Raw genomic sequence first — 23,513 nt, 5'->3', positions numbered from 1 at the left:
TCTGTATGTCCTACTTTCCTGCTTCCTCCGTGTCTGTCTGGCCCCGGCTGTCTATCTGGCGTCTCTTTTTCTTTCTGAGCCTAAATTCCTCCTCCTACTTACTCTCCCTTCCTGGAAGTCCCACCTACACCTCCTCCCTCGCTATTGGCTGTTCAGTCATGCTAGGTCACACAGCAAGTTCTAGGTCAGCCTGGGACACATGAGACCTTGTCTCAAAACTGCTGGCAACAACAAAATCCAAACCAAACAAAACGCCTTGAGCTTCTAGCTATTTTTTTTTTTTTACTTGTATACCAGTCTTTCGTGTGTGTGTGTGTGTGTGTGTGTGTGTGTGTGTGTGTGTAGCAGCTCATGGATCTTCCTCAGGAGTTATCCTGTTTGTTTGTTTGAGAAAGTGTCTCTCAATGGCTTGGAGCTCTCCAAGTTGGCTGGCCAGTGAGCTCCAGTGATGTGTCTGACTTTGCCTTCTCAGTGTTGGGATTACAAGTCTGTCCATCATGCCTGGCTGCCTACTGCTGCTGCATCTTTTAACTTGGATCAAACTCAGGTCATGCTTAGAGAGCAAGTACTTTAACTGACGGACATATCTCCCCAGCCCACATTTATTTCGTGAATACTTTCTCCTCCAATTTTCTGCGCCCCCATCGTTGTTATTTAAGCTAATATCTGACTTGGTTTTTATTTTATTTTATTTTTGGAGACAATGTCTCTTAAAGCACGGGCTGGCCTTGAATTCTTTGGTAGCAGAGGCTGGCCTTGAACTCTTCCTCCTCCTACCTCCATTTCCCAAGTGCTCCACCGCTCAGGATCTGGTTTTGTTTCTTAAAACAATTTAAAGCATTTATTTATTTATTTATTTATTTTATTTTATTTATTTATCTATCTATTTATTTATTTATTCATTTATTCATTTATTTATTTGTTTATATGGGGTGTACCCATGGCACTCATGTGGAGGTCAGAGGACAACTTCCAAGAGTCAGTTATCTCCTTCCACCATATCGGCCTTGGAGATCGAACTCAGGTTGTCAGTGAGCCATCTTCCTCATAAGAAGAAGAGGTTGTGGGCTGTAGAGATAAGATGGCTTGCTGGTTAAGGACACTTGTTATTCTTGCAGAGGACCCCGGTTCGATTCCTAGTGCAGATTACACGATCTGTAACTTCAATTCCGGAGATACGGTGCAGTCTTCTGGCCTCCGAAGGCACAAATACATACGTGGAGGCAAAACACTTAGACACATAAAATATTAATAAACCTAAAAATAGAAGATACAAAGGCCGGGCGGTGGTGGCGCACGCCTTTAATCCCAGCACTTGGGAGGCAGAGGCAGGTGGATCTCTGTGAGTTCGAGGCCAGCCTGGGCTACCAAGTGAGTCCCAGGAAAGGCGCAAAGCTACACAGAGAAACCCTGTCTCGAAAAACCAAAAAAAAAAAAAAAAAAAAAAAAAAAAAAAGAAGATACAAAGGGAATTTTGTGTGATCACACAGGAAGACAGACATCTACAACCTAAGGGGGAAAATCTCAGAAGAAACCCCCCGCTACCCTATCTTACTAGAATTTCAGTCTCCAGAACTGAGAGAAAATGCATTTCCATTGCATTAAGCTACACAGTCTGCGCCGGGCGGTGGTGGCGCACGCCTTTAATCCCAGCACTCGGGAGGCAGAGCCAGGCGGATCTCTGTGAGTTCGAGGCCAGCCTGGGCTACCAAGTGAGTTCCAGGAAAGGCGCAAAGCTACACAGAGAAACCCTGTCTCGAAAAACCAAAAAAAAAAAAAAAAAAAAAAGCTACACAGTCTGCGATACTCAATGGCGGCCCTAGCAAACTAGAACACTACGGTGTAATGCCTTTTAAACGAGTAGACCGCCGCTGCCCCATTCAGTTGACTAGACACCCTACGGTCCTGTCTTTTTGTTTTTGTGTTTTTCAAGACCAGGGTTTCTCGGTGTGACTTTGGAGCCTGTTCTGGATCTCTCTCTGTAGATCCTCCTGCCTCTGCCTCCCGAGTGCTGGGATTAAAGGCGTGCACCACCACGCCCGGACTAGGGTCGGGTCTTCAATAAAGCCCTGACTGGAAACCTTTAGCACTCGGCGCCTGCGGGGGTACACGCTGCCTTGGAGCGGACTGCTGCGGAGGCTCGGTGGCCATGCTGACCTGTCGTGGGACCAAGAAGAGGACCTGCTGTTGCAGCAGCACAGGTAAGGACGGTGACTGGATGTGTGTGTGTGTGTGTGTGTGTGTGTGTGTGCGGTGTTGGCTGAAGGAATGAATGAAGGGCGGCTGTGCCTGAGGTATCGGGGTGGGGTGGGGGGGTGAAGAGAGAGGAGGCCATCTGGGGTGCGCGGGGAGAGGGGCTGCCTGAGACGAAGAGGCGGAGGACGGCGCCCGCGGGGCCGCAAGGATCAGAAGCCCGCTCTTTTCGAGGGGCGGATTCGAGGACCGATCGCCGCCTGAGGAGGTTTCCGCCGAGCGGCGAGCGGGCGCGCGCCCTGAGGGCCGAGCCCAGGGAAGGCGTCGGGCGCGCGCCCGTGTCCTCCCCGCCACCCCCCCCCCAACTCCGGCCGACTCGCCGGACCCCGCGCGCCGCGGGACCGCGCACGCGCCCTCTGCGCCGCCGGCCGGGACTCCGGGTGCGCGCGCCCGGCGCCGCCCCCCCCAGCTCCCTCCCCCCCCCCCCCCCGCCCGGCCCGGCGGGCGCGCGCCGCCTCCCGCTCCCGCTCCAGCTGGCGGCGGCGGCGGCGGCGGCGGGGATTGTTTTTGTTGTCGCCGAGGCCGGAAAAGCCGTGAGAGAAGCCGGGTCCCTGTCCCCGGGCCGGGCGCCACCGCCGCCGCCGCCGCCGCCGCCGCCCCCTGCCCAGCGCCCGCGTCTTCGCGGCGCCGCTTCAGCGCCAATATTCCCGAGAGCAAGCGTTACGCGGCGGCGGCGGCAGCGGCGGCGGGGCCCGGAGCGGGAGGCGCCGGGGAACGGAGCGAGGCAGCCCCTGTCGCCGCCATGGAGGCGCTGGGACCCGGTGAGGAGAGCGCGCTCAGGCCGGGGCCGGACCCGGGGCTCGGGCCGGGTTAGGGGAGGGCGGACGGACCCGGCGGAAGGGACTGTCGCGGCCCCGCCGCCGCTCGCGCGGACCCGGATGCGGGTTGCCAGGCCCCGGGAAGGAAGGGGTCCCCCGTCCCCTCGTCTCTAGGGGCCGGGAACCGTGGCCGGGCTGAAGACTCGGGCTCTAAGCGAGGGAGGCTCCGGAGGTGACCCCAGTCATCCGAGCTAGGGCAGACCTCAGGAGAGCCCTGTCCACGGTCGCCGCGGGGCTAGCCCGAGCCTCGACAGGGACCGTGTGTCTGCACGCGGAGACCCGGCCCAAACCTGGAAGGCCTCCCACCTTTTCCTTGGGGTGCTCTTGATGTGGGGCCGAATCCCCTTTTTTCTTTGCACTGGCAGCTGGTTTCTCAGATGAGGAAGGGAGACCCACTGACCCCCAAACCCCTGAAAGCCATTCTTTTTTCGAGGTCCTGAAGTTTGGTATCTTGTCAGTTTGTCGGACCCAGGGTGCTGTGGACTAGACCTTGAATGACAGGAGAATCGTCAGCCAGGACTCGCCAACACAGAGATCAATGTCCTGCATTCTCTTTTAATTGGGTTATGAGTGCTTGCGAGGAGCAAATGAGAAAGTGTTTTTGAAGCTGTGGGATTCTTTTGGGGTATGGGTGGCCCCTGGCTATCTCCCTTTCTGCCCCAACCCTAGGAAGCATTCCAAACTCTCATGAATAGTATGGGTGGCCCCTGGCTATCTCCCTTTCTGCCCCAACCCTAGGAAGCATTCCAAACTCTCATGCATGGTATGGGTGAACCCTGGCTATCTCCCTTTCTGCCCCAACCCAAGGAAGCATTCCAAACTCTCATGCATGCTCTGTGATTGGAGCCTAGTGCTTCTGTCTCAAGCCCCAACAGGTTGCTAATGACTTGGCTAAGTAGGGCAAAGTTTAGGGGCAGTGATGGAATTAATTTTCATATTTAAACCTTGTCTGTCTATGTAGTGGACTTAGTTGTATGCTTTTTAAGTACATAGGAAATTAGGTTTATTATTTGAATTTGGAAACTTGGCAGGTTTGTTTACTTGAACATATTCACATAACTGAGTAATTAAACCCTATCTTTATTTACTGCTTAAAGTTAAAAAATTAAAGGCCCACACATTCAAATTTCATAAACCTTTGGAAAATGAATTGGCTTAGCTGGGCATGGTGGTATATGTTTATAATCCTAACAGTTGGAAGGTGGAGGCAAGAAGATCAGGAGTTTAGGTCAGCCTGGGCTACTTGAGACCCTGACTATAAACAAACAGATTTGAGCCTGCTGTGCTGTTGCATACTTATCTCAGCTTCCGGGAGGCTGGGGAAAGGAAGAGAAAGAGTTGGAAGCAGCTTGGGCTACATTGGTTAGTTATATATTGGATAAACCTCAACAGAGTATGCTAAGTTACTTCAGACCTGGTTCCCTAGATAAAAGCATGCGTGTGGCTTTAGGAATATGTCAAGAGTTCCATTCAAATCTAATATAGTAATTTCATACTTGTATAACTCCCTGCCTCCGCCACCACTTCCCCACAACTTAATTCCATTGAACTTCAATTTCCTTTTCTATAAAACCAGGCTACTATGTGCTGTAAGACTGAAGTGAGAATGAAATGCTACGTTTGTGAGATGTTCAACAAATGTTTCTTCTCTTCCCTCCCATGAGTAACTTGTAATTGAAGCAACTGTTGCAATTATTAGCTGATATAGAGACTATGTAACTATGTGCACAAGCTGAGTTTCATGAAAAGAATCAGCATGGCGATGAAAGGAACTGCCCAGGAAACCAGCTGCCCACCCGCTTCTGTTGGATTTTAGATTTTGCAGGTCTGAAGACTTAGCCGTTTTCTTAGAATTGCTTAATTTGTAGAGACCGAATATTCAGTAATCCTGTTTAAAAGACACCAATGATTAAGCTGAAATTTTACATAGATCTTCTCTGTTGAGTAACTTTTCCTGTCTGCTATATGGCAGACTTTGTCTTGGTATCTGACTACCTTGGAAACCTAGTTAATAACAAATAATTGCTTGTTGAACATGGAATCGGAACAAAGGGAGTCAGTGGGTCTTGTGGGGGTGTTGCTTCCAGGCTGTTTTAGAACTGGAGAAGCACTTTTTTACTTCCATTAGACCATGCCTAGATCTAGTGTGTTGGTTCTTTTTTTTTTTTTTTGGTTTCTTCAGACAGGGTTTCTCTGTATAAAAACTCTGGGTGTCCTGGAACTCACTCTGTAGACCAGGCTGGTGGTGAACTCAAGATTCCCCTGCCTCTGCCTCCGGAGTATTGGGATTAAAGGTGTGCTACTGCCGCCACCACCCGCTGTGTGTTGGAGCTTCTGCTCCAACAATCCCGGGGGGGGCGGGGGGGGGGGGATCCTTGGAGGCCTTTTGGTCCTGCTTACGTCTGCCACTGCCTAGGTTCATCTTCTGTCTGTAACTTAGAAAATTAGATGACCTTTATCATTCATTTTGGTTATAGTGATTATAACCTTAATTTTTGCATGGTTCTTTTTTATTTTGTAGTTGCTTGTTTATTTGTTTGTTTGTTTGTTTGTTTTTAAAAAAGATTTATTTATTTATTTATTTATTATGTACACAGTGTTCTGCCTACATGCATGCTTGCAGGCCAGAAGAGGGCACCAGATCTCATTACGGATGGTTGTGAGCCGCCATGTGGTAGCTGGGAATTAAACTCAGGACCTCTGGAAGAACAGTCAGTGCTCTTAACCACTGAGCCACCTCTCCAGCCCTTGTTTATTTGTTTTTGCAGTGGTTGCGATGGAGCCCAGGGCTCCATGAATGATTGGCAACTGCCCTACCATTAAATTGCAGTTCCCCAGCCCTTTGTAGTGCTTTTATAATTTGTAAAATACTTAATATGGGCTGGGGAAATGACTCAGTGGTTAAGAGTACTGGATGCTGTTCCAGAGGACCTGGATTCAATTCCCAGCAAACATATAGTGCTGAGAAACTGTTTCTAACTCCAGTCCCAGGGGATACAACACACTCTTCTGGCCTCTGTGGGCAGTGCATGTATGTGGTACACAGACATACATGCAGAAGAAACACCCACACAAAAAAGAAACACATCAAAATAAATAATTTTTAAAAAGCAAGTACTTTAATAATTATGAGTTCATATGAGCCAGATCAGGTGGTTTATAATTGTAATCCCAGCACTTGAAAGGCTGAAGCAGGGGGATTACTGTGAGTCCAAAGTCTAGACCACTGAGTAAGACCCTATCAAAACAAAAACAACAACAAAACCCCTCAAAATCCAGCCAACCAACCAAACAGAGCCTATTAGTTCATTTGATCCTTTGGGAAGTAGACAAGGCAGACATCTATCCTCATTTTACAGATGAAAAAACAAGGTTCAAAGAGTGTGAATGACTTCATCAAGACTCAAAGCTCCATGGGGAAATGAGGACCAGAGTGGGATGTCTCATTCCTACTCTGACAGCCTCCTTCTTTAAGGGTGATCTCATCCATTTTGAGTTAAATCATGAATGCTTTGTTTTTAGAAAAGTTGTTTTTTTGACTGTCAAAAAGTTGTAGGGATGCCACGAATATAAAACCAGAATATCTGTGGGCATATTAAATAACTATAATCTTTATGCAGCTATCATAATAGCTAACACTTACTGGATATATAACTGTTACAAGGCGCTATGTTAAGCCTTTTATAGATGTCATCTCCTGGAGTCCTCACTAGAGTATTACGAGATAGATGGGACTGCCACATACCCCTGTTTTAATAGAAGAGGAAGCTGAGATATAGAGAAGACAAGAGACAGGCCCAACGCCATACAGTTAGGAAGTGGTAATACCAAAACCAAACCGGAACTCAGGTATTTTGGTTCCTGAGGCTTAGCCACTATGCTTTATTGTTATACTAAATAAATCTGCTTGCCCAACTCAAAGAAACTGACTTTTGGAATGAAATTTTTAGAATATAATTTCTAAATAGATCTAAGGTTATTAAAAGAAGTGGTCACTCACCTAACCCTTTTTTTTTTTTAAAGATTTATTTATTTATGTATACAGCATTCTGTCTGCATGTACACCTGCAGGCCAGAAGAGGGCACCAGATCTCATTACAGATGGTTGTGAGTCACCATATGGTTGCTGGGAATTGAACTCAGGACCGCCGGAAGAGCAGTCAGTGATCTTAACCTCTGAGCCATCTCTCCAGCCCTAACCCCTCTTTTGTGACACAGGGCTGATGGCTCAGTGGTGAAGAGCACTGACTACTTTTCCAGAGGACTGGGTTCAATCCCCAGCACCCACATGGGAGCTAACAGTTGTCTCTAACTCTAGTTCCAAGGGGACCCTGTGCCCCATGCTGCTGGCAAGACACCCATACATATAAAATAAAAATAAATCTCAAAAAAAAAAAAAAAAAAAGAACAGGAGGTTTTTGGACAGGGGCAAGCATGGCACCACCTGTGAGATGCTCCATCCCCGGTGAACGTCTGTGTAATTTGGAGGAAGGCAGCCCCGGTAGCCACACCTACATCCGCACAGCTACATCTTTTAGTCGCTGGCCGGCTGCCTGAGGAAGACCAGTGAGAATGGCATTCTTCCTGTGGTGTCTGTGATGAGAGAAACAGTCCCAGTTACTTCCAGATGTGGGCGCTGTTGTCACCTGTAAGGTCTCTAGCATCAACTCACGTTTTGCCAAAGTACACATCTTTTTTTTGTTGTTGTTTGTTGTATTTGTTTATTATGTATACAGTGTTCTGCCTGCATGACAGAAGAGGGCACTAGACCTCATTTCACTACAGATGGTTGTGAGGCACCATGTGGTTGCTGAGAATTGAACTCAGGACCTTTGGAAGAACAGCCATTACTCTTAACCTCTGAGCCATCTCTCCAGCCCCCAAAGTACACATCTTGTATGTAGGGGTCCACACCACTAAAAAAATGCTTTTCGAGGAACTATCCCCGAAAGATATCCGAGCAACTGAAAAAGACAAGGTTGAAATTTACAAGAGTTTCCATCTGGGTGACATAGTTTTGGCCAGAGTTATCTCCCTCGGTGATGCACAGTCCAATTACCTGCTGACTACTGATGAAAATGAGTTAGGGGTAGTGGTAGCAGACAGTGAATCAGGTATCCAGATGATTCCCATCAGCTGGTGTGAGATGCAATGCCCTAAGACCCACACTAAAGAATTCCGGAAAGTGGCCAGAGTGCAGCCTGATTTCTTACAAACCTATCCACACTTTACCCCAATGACAGAGTCAACTCTTTCCAAGAGTACAAGTATGAAAGAACATCAAGATGCCATGGTCTTTATTAAGGTACCTGCAGTCAGCTCACAACCACCTCTTGAAAAATCTGCCAGAAATACATTCATGTAACGAGCACCCAAGGCCCATGCATTCGAGACAGGAAGATTGTTAGTTCCAAGTTTGAGAACAGCGTGGGCTAGTAAGACTTTTATGTTATGATGATTGTTTAAGTGTATTTTTTTACAAAGCTGATTTGTCTATATGATGTAATTGGGTTGATTAGTAATTGCCTTATCACACCCAGAATAGATCTCTGTGCATCACAATAGTACTTTTCATATGTGCTTTTTTAATATATTATGTGCTTTTGCTTTATTGAAAACTAATTGTCACATTTTGCATATTAGGGTTGATGTTTCTGTTTTGTTTTTACCTGGAACTAATGATACTCTTCCATGTTTATTGAATTCATACAACTTGCTGGGTGATAAGTTAGGTGTGGAAACTGTGAACTAGAATTTTAGTTCTTCTGAGAATTTATGAGTCTACTATAGAAGACAGGATAGTTTAGCAACTTAAACTCCTTTTTTTTTTTTTCTTTTTCGAGATGGTTTCTCTGTGTAGTTTTGGTGCCCCTCCTGGATCTTGCTCTGTAGACCAGGCTGGCCTTGAACTCACAGAGATCCGTCATCTGCCTCTCGAGAGTGCTGGGATTAAAAGCATGTGCCACCACCACCCAGCAACAACTTACTCCTTTTTAAAATTATGGTGTGTATGCACACATGCATGAATCAGTTCACTCTTTTCACCATGTGGTCATAGGTCAAACTCAAGTTTGACAGCTAAGTGCCTCCACCTGCTGAGCCATCTTGCTGGTCCACAAGTGATTTCTTGTACTTGAGCTAAGTCCTACCCTGCACACAGGGTCTTGTGTATACAGGGGATGGATCTTTCTCATAAAGTTGCATCTCAGCTACATTTGAAGTTTTGAAATTAGGAGGAAAATAAACAATTAATTGAATAATGGGAAGATATTTTTAGTACTTTAACTATTATATTATTGTATGGTGATTTGTCAATACAAATTTCATGAAGATACTTGCTGTGGTGTCCTTAAGTGATGTTGGAACAGAGCAGACAAGTATTTCAAAGCTTTCCCTTTTTAGTGAATTGTCTCTGTTTTCAGTGAAATGTCACTTCAATAAGAGAACTTGTAACTTTCCATTGTAACCACAACCTACTTTGCTCAGTGCCTATTCATAATAGAAAAGATGCTTATTTTTTAGGCCAGTGTCCACTTGATATTCTCATTAGAGGGAGATTGGTTAGATAAGTATCTGCAGCCTGTGTCTACACAATCCTTTGCTGATGGAGGTTAATAGAGGTTCTGTTCTGAGGGGGAATAGGAGTCAAGAGGGAGAGGGAAGAGAGAGGGAGGGGAAGGGAGACAGAGCTGTTGTATGTACAAATGAGTTGAGTAAACGATGAGTTATTTTGTTTATTCATTACATAACTTTTTGGAGAACTAAATATGAGAATGTGTTTTGTAGGGCCGGGGAAATGGCTTAGTGGGCAGTGCAAGCATGAGGATCTGAGTCCCAGCATCCATGGAAAAAGCAGAAGTTGACGGGGCAGTGCTCCAACAGGCAGAACTTAGGAACTCCTGTTGCCTATCCAGTCTAGCTGAACCAATGAGCTTTAGGTTCAGAGAGACTTTGTCTCAAAGTAAGATCGAGGGAGCTGGAGAGAGGGCTCTGTGGTTAAGAGAACTTGTTGCTGTTGTAGGGGACCCAGCTTGGTTTCCAGCACTTACATGGTAGCTCACAACACAACCATCTCTAACTCCAGTTCCAGGGGGTTAGGATGTCCTCTTCTGACGTCCATGGACACCAGGCAAGCATGTGGTATACATACATACATGCAGGCAAAATACTCATACACATAAAAAATAAAAAAAAAATCTTTAAAAAGTAAGGTGGAGATTGATTGATGAGAATAACTGATATTGACCTCTGGCCTCCACACACACACACATGGGCATATACCTAAGTTCCAGAATTAAAGGCATGCACTATATCACGCTCCTGGGTTTATTTTTTTATTTATTATTATTATTTTATTAATTTTATCTATATTGAGTGTCTTGCCTCCATGCATGTCTGTGTACCATGTGCATGCCTAGTGCCCACAGAGGCCAGAAGAGGGAATCAGATCACCTTTAACTAGAGTTACAGATATGGTTGTGAGCTGCCATGTGAATTCCAGGAATTAAATCCAAGTCCTCTAGAAGAGCAGTCAGTGCTCTTAATGGCTAAGTTGTTTCTCCAGCCCCCTAATTATTTTAATGCATTCAGTGTGTGTGTGTATGTGTGGAGCACATCATGCCAGCAGAGTCAGTTCCTTCCTTTGACCATGTGGGTCCTGGGTATCAAAACGAGGTTGTCCAGCTTGGCAGCAGAGTTTTTATTTACTGAGCCACCTCACTGGTACCTATTGTTTTTTGAGAGAGGATTCTGCCTTTGAGCTCTTAATTTTCTTCCCTTACCATCTTCAGTACAAGGATTATGGGTGTGTGTGACCATGCCTGGCTATATGTTATTTTTATTTTTTATTTTTTTTAAAGATTTATTCATTATATATACAGCATATATGACTGCAGGCCAGAAGAGGGCACCAGATCTCATTACAGATGGTTGTGAGCCACCATGTGGTTGCTGGGAATTGAGCTCAGGACCTCTGGAAGAGCAGTCAGTGCTCTTAACCTCTGAGCCATCTCTCCAGCCCTGCTATATGTTATTTTTAAATGTATATAATTTTGTAAGCCTCTGTATGAGACAAATTAATCATAACTGTCTAACTTTGATCCTTATATTAAAAATAATAGCAACATGGCTAACCACTTAGAAATCTAGAGAAATTTAGTATATTCAATATCTCAATTTAAAAAGAACAATTATGTATGTGAGTGTTTTCTCTGCATGTTTGTACCACATGTGTGCCTGGTGCCCATGAAGGCCCGAAGAGGGCACTGGATCTTCTAGAACTGGAGTTATACACTGTTGTGAGCTGCCATGTAGATGCTGGGAACTGAACTGGAGTCCTGGACAAACAATCAATGCTCTTAACCTCTGAGCCATCTCTCTAGCCCCAGAGATTCTAGATTTTTATATCAGAACATGTTCAGTGATGAATAAGATCTCAATAATTGTAACTGTCAATATGATGGAGAGAATATTCTCCTTATTACCTAATAACATAGTGTATGTCTTCAATCTCTTTAGGACCTCCAGCCAGCCTCTTCCAGCCACCTCGTCGTCCTGGCCTTGGAACTGTGGGGAAGCCAATTCGACTGTTAGCCAATCATTTTCAGGTTCAGATCCCTAAAATAGATGTGTATCACTATGATGTGGATATTAAACCAGAAAAACGGCCTCGTAGAGTCAACAGGTAAGGATTAGAAAGAGTAGATGTCTGTATATCTGTAGGTATGTGTGTCTAATTCACATAATTTACTATGTATCATATTGTTTTCTGAAGTCTCTCAGCAGGTAGGCATTATTGTACCCTCTTAATAAGTATATGATGGGATCCTCTTTGGTTGTTTTGGCAACTCTGCTGGATATATCATTATCTATCAATAAATACATATTGTATGATAAAGTGACTATGTCATTGGTCATCAACAATCAAAGGTACCAGAAGTTAATAACAATAGATGAAGATGTATATGGGAAGTAGAACTATCTGGAGATTCAGATTTTTTTTTTTTTTTTATTTTTCGAGACAAGGTTTCTCTGTGTAGCTTTGCGCCTTTCCTGGAACTCACTTGGTAGCCCAGGCTGGCCTCGAACTCACAGAGATCCGCCTGGCTCTGCCTCCCGAGTGCTGGGATTAAAGGCGTGCGCCACCACTGCCCGGCGAGATTCAGATTTTATCACTTTGTAATGGAAGTGTACTGATGTAAAAATTGTCTTAGAGTATTAAAAAGAAAGCCCCGGGAGAAGCCCTGCTTATTTCTGGCATTATCCGAGTGGGGTTCTGATAAGGTGCTAATGTGTTGTGGTCAGTTACCGATATGAAGACACCCTGTAGCAAAAGCACATATACACTCACTTCACTCATGTCTCTGCTTGCACGTGCTCATCCCCCAGTGCTTCTTAGACTAAGATTCTTGCTCTGCTGCCAAGTGAGCTATTTGGTGATACTTAGGGGGTGTTTTGGTTTTGGTTTATCTTTTTTTCATCTTTTTTTTTTATATACTGAAATTATTTGGCTTTCTGGTACAGTTCAGTGTTGTGTAAGCTCATGATTATTCAGCTGGAATATAACTGAGATCACTCATAATAAACATGCTAATAATAGCTACTTTTAATCTGTTCAACAAGCACTGTAGCTAGTTTTCCTGCCTGGCCCACAGTCAGGACAAATCTCTCACCCACCAGTCCCACAGCCGCTCAGACCCAACCAAGTAAACACAGAGACTTATATTGCTTACAAACTGTATGGCCATGGCAGGCTTCTTGCTAACTGTTCTTATATCTTAAACTAATCCATTTCTATAAATCTATACCTTGCCACATGGCTTGTGGCTTACCAGCGTCTTCACATGATGCTGCGACTTGCAGTGTCTCCTCCCACCTTCCTGTTCTCTCAATTCTCCTCTCTGTTAGTCCCGCCTATACTTCCTGCCTGGCCACTGGCCAATCAGTGTTTTATTTATTGACCAATCAGAGCAATTTGACATACAGACCATCCCACAGCAAAGCATTGCATTCTATATTGACTTGTTTATTTTATTTTAGTTATTTATTTTGAGATAGGGTCTCTTTATAGCCCAGGCTGCCTTTGAATTCCTGATTCTTTTGTCTCTACCTCCCAAGTACTGGAATTGCAGGCACGTACCCCATACTCAGTATTTGTTTGTTCTTCTGAGACACAGGGTCTTGATATGTAGCCCAGACTAGCATTGGTTTACCGTGTACTTGAGCCAGGCAGAGGTGGCACACGCATGCCTTTAATTTCAGCAGAACCAGGCGGATCTCTGTGAGTTCGAGGCCAGCCTAGTCTACAGAGTGAGATCCAGGAAGGCACCAAAACTACACAGAGAAACCCTGTCTCGAAAAAACCAAAATCAAAATCAAACCAAACCGAACCAACCGACCAAACAAAAACAGTGTACTTGAATCCAGATCTTCCAGCCTTAGCCTTCTAAGTGAGAACATGTGTTTTCAAGTGTGTGTATGTGTTTGTGTGTGTTTATCCATGAGAACCAGGAAAGGGTGTCAGATTTTCCTTGAAGCTGGAGGTATAGGCAGTTGTGAGATGCCCAACATGGGTGCTAGAAACCAAACTTAACTATTCTTAACTGCTTTCAGCCCTAGGATCTGCTAGATATGCTAAGGTTGGGATATTTATTAGATGTACAGAGTGTGTGAAATTGGATTCAGGGGAGAGATGTGCTGGAGGTAGGCATTTGAGAGTCATGAGCATTGTTGGTGTTGTTGGTAAAGCGGTGATACTGAATGCGATCCATGCAGGAAGTAAACTTAAGACCCCAAACAGCCCTGGGGACTGGGGTTGTAGGTGCAGGCCACCATACTTGGCTCAGCACAAAATTGCCTTTCAGCTCGGATTACAGCCTTTCAGTAACTCAGCAGAATGGTGAACAAGAAGGGAAAGAGGAAAGGCATGCTGTGTCTAGGCCTAAAATGGCGCCCAACGGCTCGAGTTTCCACCTTAAACCTGAGAATATTTAATTACCAATTCTAAACAGAGCCAAAACCAGGTTCCTGCTTCATGTCTCATATGGGCAGCTAGACGCCGCAAAACGCGGTTTTGAACTACTGGTGGGTTCCTGGCCTGCGCGTTTGACCTGCAGTATGGCAGGAATAAGGCGTCTGCCAGCAGCACATTACGCTGTGTGGTAGAGGTAGTCTTTACTAGTACTAGTACTAGTACATATATATAAAGAGGTTTCTGGGCTACACGCTACTTTGATAAAAGCGTAGACCCACTGTTTCTGAGAGTTACAGCTCCCAGAGCTGGCGGGAAAACGGACCACCACCATGTTGGGAAGCTCAAGTGGGCGGAGCCAGCAGCCACAGCACTGTTTCAGTCTTAGAATGCTGGCTGTATCCTTGAACACACAGAGGTCTCTACCTAGCTCTGTCTACCAAGTGCTGGGGCGCCACCACCGCCACGCTCTTGCTATGGCTCTAATAGCTCTGACCACCAGGCAACTTTATTTATTAACATACAATTAAAATCACATTTCAGTGCAAGTAAAATACCACCACATTTGGCCACTTATGAATGAATACACAGGAAAGGTGAAATTGTAGGCATCAGAGGGATGGGTGCTGTTCAGAAACAAACACCTACAAGTGTTACCATCCTACAAGTCAGAAAAGTCTCCGCTGTTTGCCAGAATGCTCTTGACGTTGCTGTATGCAAACAAACGAAGGGCAAGATTCTTGCCAAAAGGATGAGCATACTGAACGTATTAAGTTCTCTCTCTTTTTTTTTCCCCCCCGAGACAAGGTTTCTCTGTGTAGCTTTGCGCCTTTCTTGGGACTCACTTGGTAGCCCAGGCTGTCCTCGAACTCACAGAGATCCGCCTGGCTCTGCCTCCCGAGTGCTGGGATTAAAGGCGTGCGCCACCACCACCCGGCCAGGTTCTATCTTAAGAGCTGAGCTAGCTTCCTGAAAATCATGAAAGAGTATGATTAAAGAAAGGAGGAAGTCAAAGAGAAAGTACATGTGTTCAACTGACAGAGGTGTACACTGTGAGAACGGATGCACAGGAGCAAGCTGCTGGAGTCTACCCCTGTGAATTCATAATCAAATAGGTGTAGAAGGAGAGGGAAAAGACCCTCAACTGTTGGGGAGGCAATGTTTGTGTACTTGAGAAGTTTATATTCTAATGGTCAAAACTTGATAAATCAGCAAGTAAAACATATTTATTAGATGGTGATAAGTACAATAAAAATAAAGCAGGGATGGGGGCCAAAACTGTAGCTCAGTAGTAGAATGCCTGCTACTGTCCACAAAGCCCTGGATTTGGTCCCCAGCACCATGTAAACAGGCCTGTTATTCTCACTCTTTTTTTTTTTTTTTTTTTTTTGGTTTTTCGAGACAGGGTTTCTCTGTGTAGCTTTGTGCCTTTCCTGGAACTCACTTGGTAGCCCAGGCTGGCCTCGAACTCACAGAGATCCACCTGGCTCTGCCTCCCAAGTGCTGGGACTAAAGGTGTGCGCCACCACTGCCCGGCAGATTATTCTTATAAAGCTACAGTTACTTAATTTATTTTGTGTGTGTATGGTTTTCTTCTACCATGTGGGTTCTGGGATTGGTAGCAAGCACCTTTATCTGCTGAGCCAACTCATTGGTCTATTTTTTTGGGGGGACTGGGTCTCATGTAGTCCAAGCTGGTCTCAAACACAGTATTTAGTCAAGGATGACTCTGAAATCCTGAATCTCATGCCTCCACCTCCCCAGTGTTGGGATTACAGGTATATTTTATGTGCTCACTTATTACTTAAGTTTTTTTTTTTTTTCATACTTGAGTCAGCTTTGTGACTTCAACTTTTTTCTCATGGTTCCCACACAGAGTATATTTGAAGGCATGGTGACACTTTGCTTTCTGTTGATCACGTCTCTAAGCTAACTGCCACTGTCTCCATTACTGTTAAGGGAGGTAGTAGACACTATGGTGCGACACTTCAAGATGCAGATATTTGGGGATCGGCAGCCCGGCTATGATGGCAAAAGAAACATGTACACAGCACATCCACTGCCAATTGGACGGGACAGGGTAAGTGTGGGCAGGAGAAACTCTGTGTTACTTAGTAGTAACTACAAGCAGCCGACTGCGCTCCTTTCTGGTCACTCTAGTTCTTTATTCCTTTAGTCACTAATTGTGGGGGCATGTGCATGCCACAGTGCATGTGAGTTGGTTCTCTTCTTCCCTAGTGTGGTTTTCAAGAGATTGAATTCCAGCTGTCAGGTTTGTTGGCAAGCACCTCTTCTCAGCCTTTTGCCAGCTTCCTCCTCCTACTGCTGTTCCTCTTCTGGCTATGGGGCTTGAACTCAGGCTGCATACCTCCTACACTCACAGCCTCCTTCTCTTCAGTTCTTAGAGTTGTTTTTCATTGTGATGATAGATCTTTCCACAATTACTGCAGACTCTTAGTTAGCTGATCATGAGAGGTGAGAGGAACACTAGGTTCACACTGATTTTGTCATCCTTACAGCGAGTCCACATTTTCACATTAACCATGTACTTGAACAAAGTGCTGTCTAACTTCAGTTATGAAAATAATGCCATAGCACTTTCTTCGTTTTTTTTCTTTTTTCTTTCTTTTTTTTTTTTTAAATGTGCATTACTGTTTGGCCTGCATGTATGTCTGTGTGAGGGTGTCAGATCCCCTGGAACTGGGGTTACAGACAGTTGTGAATTGCTGTGTGGGTACTGGGTATTGAACCTGGGTCTTCTGAGAGAGCAGCCAGTGCTCTTAACTCTTCAGCCCCACACAGTACTTTCTTAAATATTTACTTTAATAGTAAAAAAAGTACCAGGTGTGGTGGTACACATCTTTAATCCCAGCACTCAGGAGACAAAGGCAGGTGTATCTCTGTCACTTCCAAGCTAATGTAGTTTACCTAGCAAGTTCCAGGCCAGCTAGAGTTACATAGTGAGACCCTTTGTTAAAAACAAACAAACCAAAAACAAAGAGTTATAAAAGAAGTATTTTTAAAAATTATGTTTTGCCAGGTGGTGGTAGCAGCACATACCTTTAATCTCAGCACTCAGGCAGGCTGATCTCTGTGAGTTTGAGGCCAGTCTGGTTTACAAAATGAGTTCTAGGACAGCCAGGGCTGTCAGACAGAGAAACTCTGTCTCTAATAACCCAAATATATATGTTTTTATGACATTTATGTGCATGACTAAAATATCTAATTATTATTTATCGATAAAAAATTGAGAGTCAGATATCAGAGTAAGAACCTGAAAGATCAGAGAAACAGGGAGCAGCCACCAGTCACCTACCTCTTCCATTCCTCCAAAGGGCCAAGATCCTCTCTTGGCCCCACCTTACTACTTCCTGTCTCCTCTCTGTCTACAGTCCTCCAAACCTCTATGTTTAATTTTGATTAGCTAGTGGCTAGCTCCTCCCTCTGACTCCAAGCAAGCTTTATTTGTCAGAACACAATTAAAATATCACATAACACGTGACAGTGTGTTTGTGCACATGGACATGTGATGCCCACAGAGGTCAGAAGAGGGCATCAAATTTCCTGGAGCTACAGTTATAGGGGATTATTAAGCTCCTAGTATTTGAAAATTAGGGATGCTGAAATGGCTTGGTTGGTATAATCTAAGCCAGACAATCTGGATTCAATCCGTGGGAATCATAGGGTGGAAGGAGAGAACTGACTTCTACAGGTTGTCCTTTGACCTCCACACATGTCCAAACCACATACTAACCTACAAACATGTGCACACACATAAACATAAATGACTAGATGTAATAAAACCTTTGTAAAAGGTACTGAAGAGATGGCCCAGCAGTGAAGAGCACTTGCTGCTATTTCCAAGGGCTGAGGTTGGTTTGCAGGGCTAACATCAGGAAACATAGCTGCCTGTAATTAAGCTCCAGGAAGTCCATATTTCTCTTCTGGCTTCCGTGGGAACCTGAACTTATACACATAAATAAACAAGGAAGTAAATATTCTAAAAACTGGCTTTTAAAAGTATTTTTAAATTTAAAAAGTTGGGTTGGAGAGATGGCTAAGTGGTTAAGAACACTTGTTGCTCTTGCAGAGAATCCAGGTTCAATTCTAAGCACCTACGTGGTGGCTCATATACCCATTTGTAATTCCAATTCCAGGAAATCCAATACCTTCTTCCTACTTCCTTAGGCATCAGGCATGCGTGTGCTACACATACATATACACAGGCAAAACACCTGTACACAAAAAATAAAATTCTAAAAGGTAACTCAGTGGTGTGACACTTGCCTAGTATCCACAAGGCTCTGAACTTAATTCTTAGAACCACAAAAATTTTATTGATTTAAGTGAAATTTATAAGTAATATGTGAGCCAGACGGCGGTGGTTCACGCCTTTAATCTTAGCACTCGGGAGGCAAAGCTAGACCGATCTCTGTGAGTTCGAGGCCAGCCTGGTCTACAGAGCGAGATCCAGGACAGGCACCAAAAAAACACAGAGAAACTCTCTTGAAAAAACAAAACAAAGTAGTATGTGAATACATGTACCTTTTAAACTTATTAGACAGTCCACAAAAACTGTGGCTTCTTGACTTTCCTGTGTGTTTTTACCTTTCAGTTTTTCTTGTTAAGGTCCCACTTTGTTATGTTACTTTAGATATTTCATGTGTGTTACCTTTCTACATAGATATTTTGTAAATGCTTATTTTTGCATATCATTCTGTGATTTCTTTTTTCATTAAACAGTATGTCTAAGTGTTGTTTCCATTTATGTACAATTAATATACACCTTACTATTTTTTCTAACTGAAGACAAAATTTTTTTTGAGATATGGCTCAATCTTGCCTTGAATTCATGGTCCTCCTGCATCAGCCTCCTGAGTGCTGGGATTATAGGTATGAAAACGACTCCCATTTTTTGTTGATGTTGTTGTTTTTATTTTTTTTTTTTGGTTTTTTGAGACAGGGTTTCTCTGTGTAGTTTTGCACCTTTCCTTTCCCTCTGTAGACCAGGCTGGCCTTGAACTCACAGAGATCCACCTGCCTCTGCCTCCCCAGTGCAAGGACTAAAGGCGTGCGCTACCACCGCCTGGCACGATTCCATTTTTAAGAGCATTCACATTGTTGTGTATCTGCACTACTGTCTATTCTAGATTCTTTCTGTTATCTAGAATAGAAACTCTCTACTCACTAAGCAATAGTTCCATGTACTCACTGCCACTTGCTCTGGTAACCACTATTCTACCTTTTGTTTCTATGAATTTGACTATTCTGAGTACCTCATTTAAGCAGAATCATCAATGTTTGTCCTTCCATGTCAAGTTTATTTCACTTAGCATAATGTTTGCAAGGTTTGTCCACATTGTAGTATCTTCCTTATTTTATTTTTAAGTTTTCATTTATTTATCTATTTGTGCATATGTGAGCATGTGTGTGTGGTGAGTCCATGCCTGCTGTGGTGAGCATGTGTGTGTGGTGAGTCCATACCTGCTGTAGTGAGCATGTGTGTGTGGTGAGCATGTGTCTATGGTGAGTCCATACCTGCTGTGGTGAGCATGTGTGTGTAGTGAGTCCATGCCTGCTGTGGTGAGCATGTATGTATGGTGAGTCCATGACTGCTGTGGTGAGCATGTGTGTATGGTGAGTCCATGCCTGCTGTGGTGAGCATGTGTGTGTGGTGAGTCCATGCCTGCTGTGGTGAGCATGTGTGTGTGTGTGGTGAGTATGTGTGTATGGTGGGTCCATGCCTGCTGTGGTGTGCATGTTGAGGTTGGACAACTTGTGGGAGTTGGTTCTCTACTTCCACCATATGGGGCCCCAGAGTCAAACTCAGGTCATCAGGCTTGGTGGTAACAGCACTTACCTACAATTCTATCCCTCTGACCCCTTATTTTTAATTATTGTATAATATTTTCTATTAAATTATTCCTTTACTTACGGACAATTACATTGTTTCCAGTGGCCTACAATTACAAAAAGTGTTAAGATAAATATCCATTATGCATATGCCATATTGAATATTCCTAGGGTCTTTCCCACACCCTTATAAACCTGACTGTATGGATGTATTTTTCCCTAGGTTGACATGGAGGTGACCCTTCCAGGTGAGGGTAAAGACCAAACTTTCAAAGTGTCTGTGCAGTGGGTGTCAGTTGTGAGCCTTCAGTTGCTTTTGGAAGCTTTAGCTGGGCACCTGAATGAAGTCCCGGACGACTCAGTACAAGCACTTGACGTTATTACAAGGCATCTCCCCTCTATGAGGTTAGCACCTTACTTTGAATCCCTTCCCATGAATGTGAGGATTTTTCATAGATTGTATTTAGCCATGCAAAGGTCTGACATAAGTCACAGTTCAAACTTGATTTCGGTTCACAAACTGACCTCAAAATGTTTTGCATGAAGTATTCAAACCCTTGTCTCTTCAGGTACACTCCTGTGGGCCGTTCTTTTTTCTCACCTCCTGAAGGTTATTACCACCCTCTGGGAGGCGGCAGAGAAGTCTGGTTCGGCTTTCACCAGTCTGTGAGACCTGCCATGTGGAATATGATGCTCAATATTGATGGTGGGTTGGAACTCTGTCTGTTAACTCTGGTTTCCGTTTGATTGGTTTGGACCCTTTTCTTCTCCTTGATGCTAAGTATTCTTTCTCTGTTTGTTAGTATCTGCAACTGCTTTCTACCGGGCCCAGCCTATCATTGAGTTCATGTGTGAGGTTTTAGATATTCAGAACATCAATGAACAAACGAAACCTCTAACAGACTCCCAGCGTGTGAAGTTTACCAAAGAAATTAGAGGTAGGTATTTGTGTTAGTGTCATCTTGGAGTGAGTGCAATACAGTGCAGATGATCTGGGCTTGAGTCAGACAGACCTGGGTCCCTTCCTAGCCTGATAGCCTAGCAGTGGGGCTTTGGATAAGTTCTTTAGCCGTATTATCTACAGAGTCTCAGTATATACTTAGACTTGAAAAGAAACAGCAGAACATTGATACTTACAAAAACTTATTGACTGAAATAATGAAGTCAGTTATGTAGTCAGGCATGGTACTGCATGCCTGTAATCTCAGCAGTCAGGAGGCTGTGGCAGGAAGATCACAACTTCAAGGCTAATCTGAACTATGTAGAGAGACTCTGTCCCAAAAACAAAAATTGGTTGAGTATCATGAATCTTTTTGCCTTTATATGATGAAATTGTCTCCATAGTCTTACAGCTTTTGTCCTGTATTAAGTTATTGACCTTTTGTGTGTATGTGGAGAAATCTTTGTTATCTGCAGTAGGCAAGGAGAGCATGAGAATTCTTTCCAAAGTAATGTGCTCCTTGACTTTTTGTTCGGTTTTTTGAAACAGAGTTTTACTTTGCAACCCTGGCTGTCCTGGAACTTGCTGTGTAGACCAGGCTGGCCTCTAATTCAGAGATCTGCCTGCCTCTGCCTTCTGAGTGCTGAGATTAAAGAGATTATAAAGATAAGACTGGAGAGATTCAGCGGTTAAGGGCACCGGCTGCTCTCCCAGAGGTCCTGAGTTCAATTCCCAGCAACCACATGGTGGCTCACAACCATCTGTAATGAGATCTGGTGCCCTCTTCTGGTGTGCAGGCATACATGCAATGCAGACAGAGCACTGTATACATAATAAATAAATCTTAAAAAAAATAATGTGGTGAGAAAAAGAACACTTTTTTTTTTTTCCTCGAGACAGGGTTTCTCTGTGTAGCTTTGTGCCTTTCCTGGAACTCACTTGGTAGCCCAGGCTGGCCTCGAACTCACAGAGATCCACTTGGTTTTGCCTCCCGAGTGCTGGGATTAAAGGCGTGCACTACCACCGCCGCCTGGCTGAGAACATAATTTTTTAAAAAAAGAGATTAAAGATGTGTCCCACCATGTCTGGCCACTCCTTGACTTTTTGAAGACAACATTTGGTTTTGTCACTATGATTTTAATTAAAACTGATAATCTAGTCTTTTTTTTTTTTTTAAATTCTTCTTCAGGTCTCAAAGTTGAGGTGACTCACTGTGGACAGATGAAACGAAAATACAGAGTTTGTAATGTGACAAGACGACCAGCCAGTCATCAAACGTATGTTGATCACATCTAAAATAATACAGTAGCCACGAATGATGGTTTATACCTGTAATCTCAGTGCTTGGGAGACTGAAGCAGGAGACTTGCTGTGAGTTTGAGGCCAACCTGAGCTACCCCAAGAGACCCCGTCTCAAAAACTGAAAAATCACAAAATGAAAGAAAAGACAACAAAAACCCAAGTTAACAATAAAATACGGTAGAAATTTGACACTGAACGTCACTGGCAAAGACAGTAGTGTGGTTTCGGGATCACGAGAATCTTCACTTACCACAAAAGCTTTAAAAAATATTTTAGATATTTGTTGAATACTTGTTCAGTTTACCTTTTGAACCGAGTATACTACACATAGATCAAGTTGCACTGGGAAGATGGTCAATCCATACAGTCCCTGCTGTATAGGTATGAACTCCTGAGTTTGGATCTCCATTGCCTACATAAAAGCTAGGTGGTGATGAATGTCTGTCATCCTAGTGCCTGTGGGGAGAGATGGGAAAATCCCCAGAACTTGCTGGTCAGCCAGCCTAGTCAGTAGGTGGTGCACTGTAGGTTCAGTAAGAGACTCTGTCTCAAAAAAGTAAGTTGAGAGTGATAGAAGAAGATGTTGACCCCTGGATCCATGTACACACACACACACACACACACACACACACACACACACAAATGCACACATATACTACATATATGTATATACAAACAAAACAAAAATTTTGAAAAGAATATGATTGTCATAATTAGCATCAATTATTATAGTATTATAATTCTCAGTACTTGACAACTCTTCTGGGGTCTAGCCATCATACAGGCTTCTGTGGGAAGACAAATCCTGTTTTGCATCTTTGTGTAGTTGTCTCTCCCTTTCTTTATAGCTTGATGTTACTCCCAGCTAGTCGTGTACTCCTGCCTCCAGTAGCCTGTTCCTTTCCACTTACTCAATCTTGCTTTTCTAACCAACCGCACAACTTGTAGTCTATTGAGTACTGTGCCTAAGTGACAATGTTTGGAAGTGCCTATAAAATTACTATATATGGCAGATTCATTCTTGTAATCAGGATCATTAAACTTGTATCTGACATGAAAAAAAATTGGCTTTTGGCTCTCGTAAGTAATGTTAAATATATATATATATATGTATATACGTATATACATATATATATTATATTATTTTGGTTACTTAGGAGTTCTTTTCTTGTTATAACTTTGTATCCATGGTGTTCTCTGTGTGCGCACACATGTGTATGCCTGTGCATGCACGCACCCGCCTCATGTGCACATCAGTATGCTATAGTATATGTGTGGCGGTTAGAGGAAAACTTTTAGGAGTTGGTTTTCTCTTTCTACTGCACTCAGGATATTTGGCTTGCAAAGTGAGGTTTTTTTTTTTACCTCCTAACCCATC

At 43.9% G+C, this 23,513-nt stretch overlaps 1 protein-coding gene and 1 pseudogene across 1 annotated transcript in view; both read left to right on the top strand.

Moving 5' to 3' along the window:
* Positions 1–2,932: 2,932 nt before the first annotated feature.
* LOC131904048 (protein argonaute-4) overlaps positions 2,933–23,513 on the top strand; it is a 37,265-nt gene continuing 16,684 nt past the window's right edge. The window contains exons 1-7 of the mRNA XM_059254969.1: positions 2,933–3,014; positions 11,589–11,754; positions 16,000–16,120; positions 20,117–20,298; positions 20,463–20,599; positions 20,697–20,831; positions 22,023–22,110. Coding sequence (XP_059110952.1) covers positions 2,996–3,014; positions 11,589–11,754; positions 16,000–16,120; positions 20,117–20,298; positions 20,463–20,599; positions 20,697–20,831; positions 22,023–22,110 — 848 coding nt within the window. The 5' untranslated portion in view covers positions 2,933–2,995. The remainder of the gene's footprint in view (positions 3,015–11,588; positions 11,755–15,999; positions 16,121–20,116; positions 20,299–20,462; positions 20,600–20,696; positions 20,832–22,022; positions 22,111–23,513) is intronic.
* LOC131904431 (exosome complex component CSL4-like) lies at positions 7,506–8,436 on the top strand (annotated as a pseudogene).

This window comes from Peromyscus eremicus, chromosome 2 (genome assembly GCF_949786415.1).
Source record: "Peromyscus eremicus chromosome 2, PerEre_H2_v1, whole genome shotgun sequence".
Classification (NCBI taxonomy): Eukaryota; Metazoa; Chordata; class Mammalia; order Rodentia; family Cricetidae; genus Peromyscus; species Peromyscus eremicus.
This window is presented reverse-complemented; position numbering and strand designations above follow the sequence as displayed.